At 36.4% G+C, this 3033-nt stretch overlaps 1 protein-coding gene across 1 annotated transcript; it reads right to left on the reverse strand.

Moving 5' to 3' along the window:
* Positions 1-208: 208 nt before the first annotated feature.
* Positions 209-962, reverse strand: LOC110129866 (small ribosomal subunit protein eS1-like). The gene has a single exon (XM_070463274.1). The coding sequence runs from the start codon at positions 952-954 to the stop codon at positions 211-213; it is 744 nt and encodes a 247-aa protein (XP_070319375.1). The 5' UTR covers positions 955-962; the 3' UTR covers positions 209-210.
* Positions 963-3033: the final 2071 nt, after the last annotated feature.

The raw sequence follows: 3033 nt of genomic DNA on the forward strand, positions 1-3033 counted from the left end.
GTGGCTTTATTGTAAGTCTTGAAGTTGGGTAGTATCAATCCAACTTTGTCTTCTCCTTGAGGATTGTGTTGTGTTAGCTATCCATGGTTATTGCTTTTACTTAAAAACTGTAGAGTCAGTTTGTCAATGTCCACAAAATAATTTCCTGGGATTTTTTTTTTTTTTACCACAAATTAGATCTTTTATTTGTCACCATTAAAAGTCTGCATTTTAAACCGATTCTTGGACTGGTGGTTCGTATCCATCAGCTCGTTCAACTTTAGCACCTGTCTCGTCCCCAGTAGCTTTTCCAGAACTACTACCTTCACCATGTAGCTCCATGAGTTTTCCCAATTCAAATTTGGGCTTCTTCAGCATTTTTACTTTTCTAACGAAGACATCATGGAGCGGATAAATAGATTGGCAAGCCTTTTCTATGTCTTTTCCAATGCTATCTGGAATCAATTTATTGACCACCTCTTTCAAGTCATTTGTCTGCTGGTGCTGGGCATAAGAGGTCTTCCGGATCTGATTGTTGTGCTTTTTAGTAAAACCCACACAGAACAGACGAAGCAAGTAACCATCGGTAGTCTTGACATCAACGTGAGCTTCAATCATGGTCTGCCATTTTTTGACCATGGAGCACATTTTGTCACGGGTAAGATCCATACCATGAAAATTAGTCAGGCAGTTTTTGCCCTGAACATCCTCAGTAATTAGCTTGAATTTTCTAAATGCTACTTCATCATTCTGCAGATCAGCAAGACTCACTTCAAAAACACGACCTTTGAGGCCATCAGACGCGATTTTGGTTCCTTGAGTTCTCGTGACCAATGTTTTCCCAATATTCCTTATATTGAACATAGCTGGTGCTTTCACATCATACCAATCTTTTTTAGAAAATGGGTCAACCACTTTCTTCTTGGCTCCCTTTTTGCCTCCTTTCGTAAGGTGCTTGTTCTTGCCGACCACCATAGTGCCGCTCAGAGCCAAAAGGGCTTTCCTGGGATTTTAATTGGGACTAAATTGAATATATAAAATAAATTGGAAAAAAGTGACATCTTGACAATACTGATTCTTCCTATCCATGAATATGGAACATCTCCATTTACTCAGAGCTTTGATTTCTTTCATTAGAGTTGTGTAGTTCTTTTCCATATTTTTAACATAAAACACGAAAGTGTATATTCCTTAACTAGTCCTGTAAGGTGAAGTCAAGGTCTTCTCTTGAGATGTATCCGGAGTTCTGTTCCTCATCCTTATGAAATGCATACTAACAGTGAATACTAGTTACATTTTATTTCTAGTTACATTTCTATGTTATTATTATTTCTAGTTACATTTTACTTGCATTGGAGCAATAACTTAAAAAGCAACAAACAATCTGAGAGAGGCCTTCTAATTTTTATAATATTTTTACAAATTTTTAATTTTCTTGCTCACTCCAGATTAATACAGATTTATTTTACAGCTCACCTTTATTGTGTTTTCCCAAGGCTTTTATCTGAGCATTCCTACATGAAAGAAAGCTTTATTTTTATAGTTATATCACATTGGTTTCTTTGACATTTAATTGAATTGTTATTATATCAAGTGAATTAGCATATAAAAACATTTGCAAATATACAAATGATTCTTGATAAGCATACACCTCAACCAGTAGGAAAAGGACCACATAAGCATACAAGGAGATGCCTACCAGCCATGAGCTTCACATGTGCTACAAGTATTATATGCGTCATAGAGGACCCAGAAACCACTCAGAGGTCAGCTAACAGAACTTCTACTGTTTATTGTTCATTTATTTTGCTTTATTTTTATGAAACAAAATCACAAAGGAAAAAGGAACAAAAAGCAACTTTAATCACCATTCTGTATTTAGAAACTGTCAATAGAATAGGTTTAAAGAATAGAATTTTAAAGGTTTTTGAGGGGGTGGGTGTTGTGTGTGATGTTTGTGGTGTGCTTTGACAGAATTTTTGCAGTTCTTTAATTATGAAATATTTTATACAGACTTCTTGATGATGGCTATTTTGACAGGAATGAGGTAATACCCTCAGTGTAGTTTTGATTTGTATTTTTCTAACAATTGGCAATGTTGAGCATCTCTTCATGTGCCTCTTGGCCATCTGCATGTCTTCTTTGGATAAATGTCTTTTTAGATCCTCTGCCCAGTTTTTGACTGGGTTGTCTGCTTATTTTTTATATTGAGCTGTTTGCATATTTTCAAAATTAATTCCTTGTCGGTTGCATCATTTGCAAATATTTTCTCCCATTCTGTGGGTTATCTTTTCATTTTGTTTATGGTTTCCTTTGCTGTGCAAAAGCTTTTGAGTTTAATTAGGTCCCATTTGTTTATTTTTGTTTTTATTTCCATTACTCTAGGAGACGGATCCAAAAAATATTGCTGCAATTTATGTCAAAGAGTGTTCTGCCTATGTTTTCCTCTAGGAGTTTTATAGTATCCAGTCTTACACTTAGGTCTTTAACCCAAAAGCATAGACTATTATAATGAACAACTCTGTGCCAACAACTCAGCATATGAAATAAACATTGGAGATATAAATAAAACCTCCTGTTTATCTTTATGTATCCATCTGGGTCCCAACAAGAAACATAGTGACACACTCAATATGAGATCATTCCAAGAGATTCTGATAGAAAAATGACTATTTACAAAGGTGTGAGTATGAGAGAGCTACAAAAAAACAGTGCAGAAATTTGGGATTAGTAGCAACAAAGCTGTTACCACCCTTAGACCCAAAGGGATAAGAAAAGGAGATATGCCTGGAATCCAAAGAATATCATGTGGAATTGCCTTTTTTGAATGTAGCAGAGACCTCTGGTCAAACATAGGCAGTCTGAGGTGACCTCACAGAGAGGGAGCCAGAAGAATACACTGCACCCTCTTTCTGAATTCCCAGTGGTTTCCCCATTGTCCAAATCCTTCCTGAAGCCACAGAACATGGAGAACCCGTTTATGCAGTTGATACAGGTCAGCCTCCCCTGGCAGAGAGCAGAGAGTGGAGAAGAAAGTTAACTGAAGAGGCAGAT

This window comes from Odocoileus virginianus, unplaced genomic scaffold, assembly GCF_023699985.2.
Source record: "Odocoileus virginianus isolate 20LAN1187 ecotype Illinois unplaced genomic scaffold, Ovbor_1.2 Unplaced_Contig_1, whole genome shotgun sequence".
In the NCBI taxonomy this organism is placed as follows: domain Eukaryota; kingdom Metazoa; phylum Chordata; class Mammalia; order Artiodactyla; family Cervidae; genus Odocoileus; species Odocoileus virginianus.

Bases quoted from the DNA above. Each gene is read 5' to 3' on its own strand.
- LOC110129866 (XM_070463274.1), bottom strand. From the start codon at position 954: ATGGTGGTCGGCAAGAACAAGCACCTTACGAAAGGAGGCAAAAAGGGA.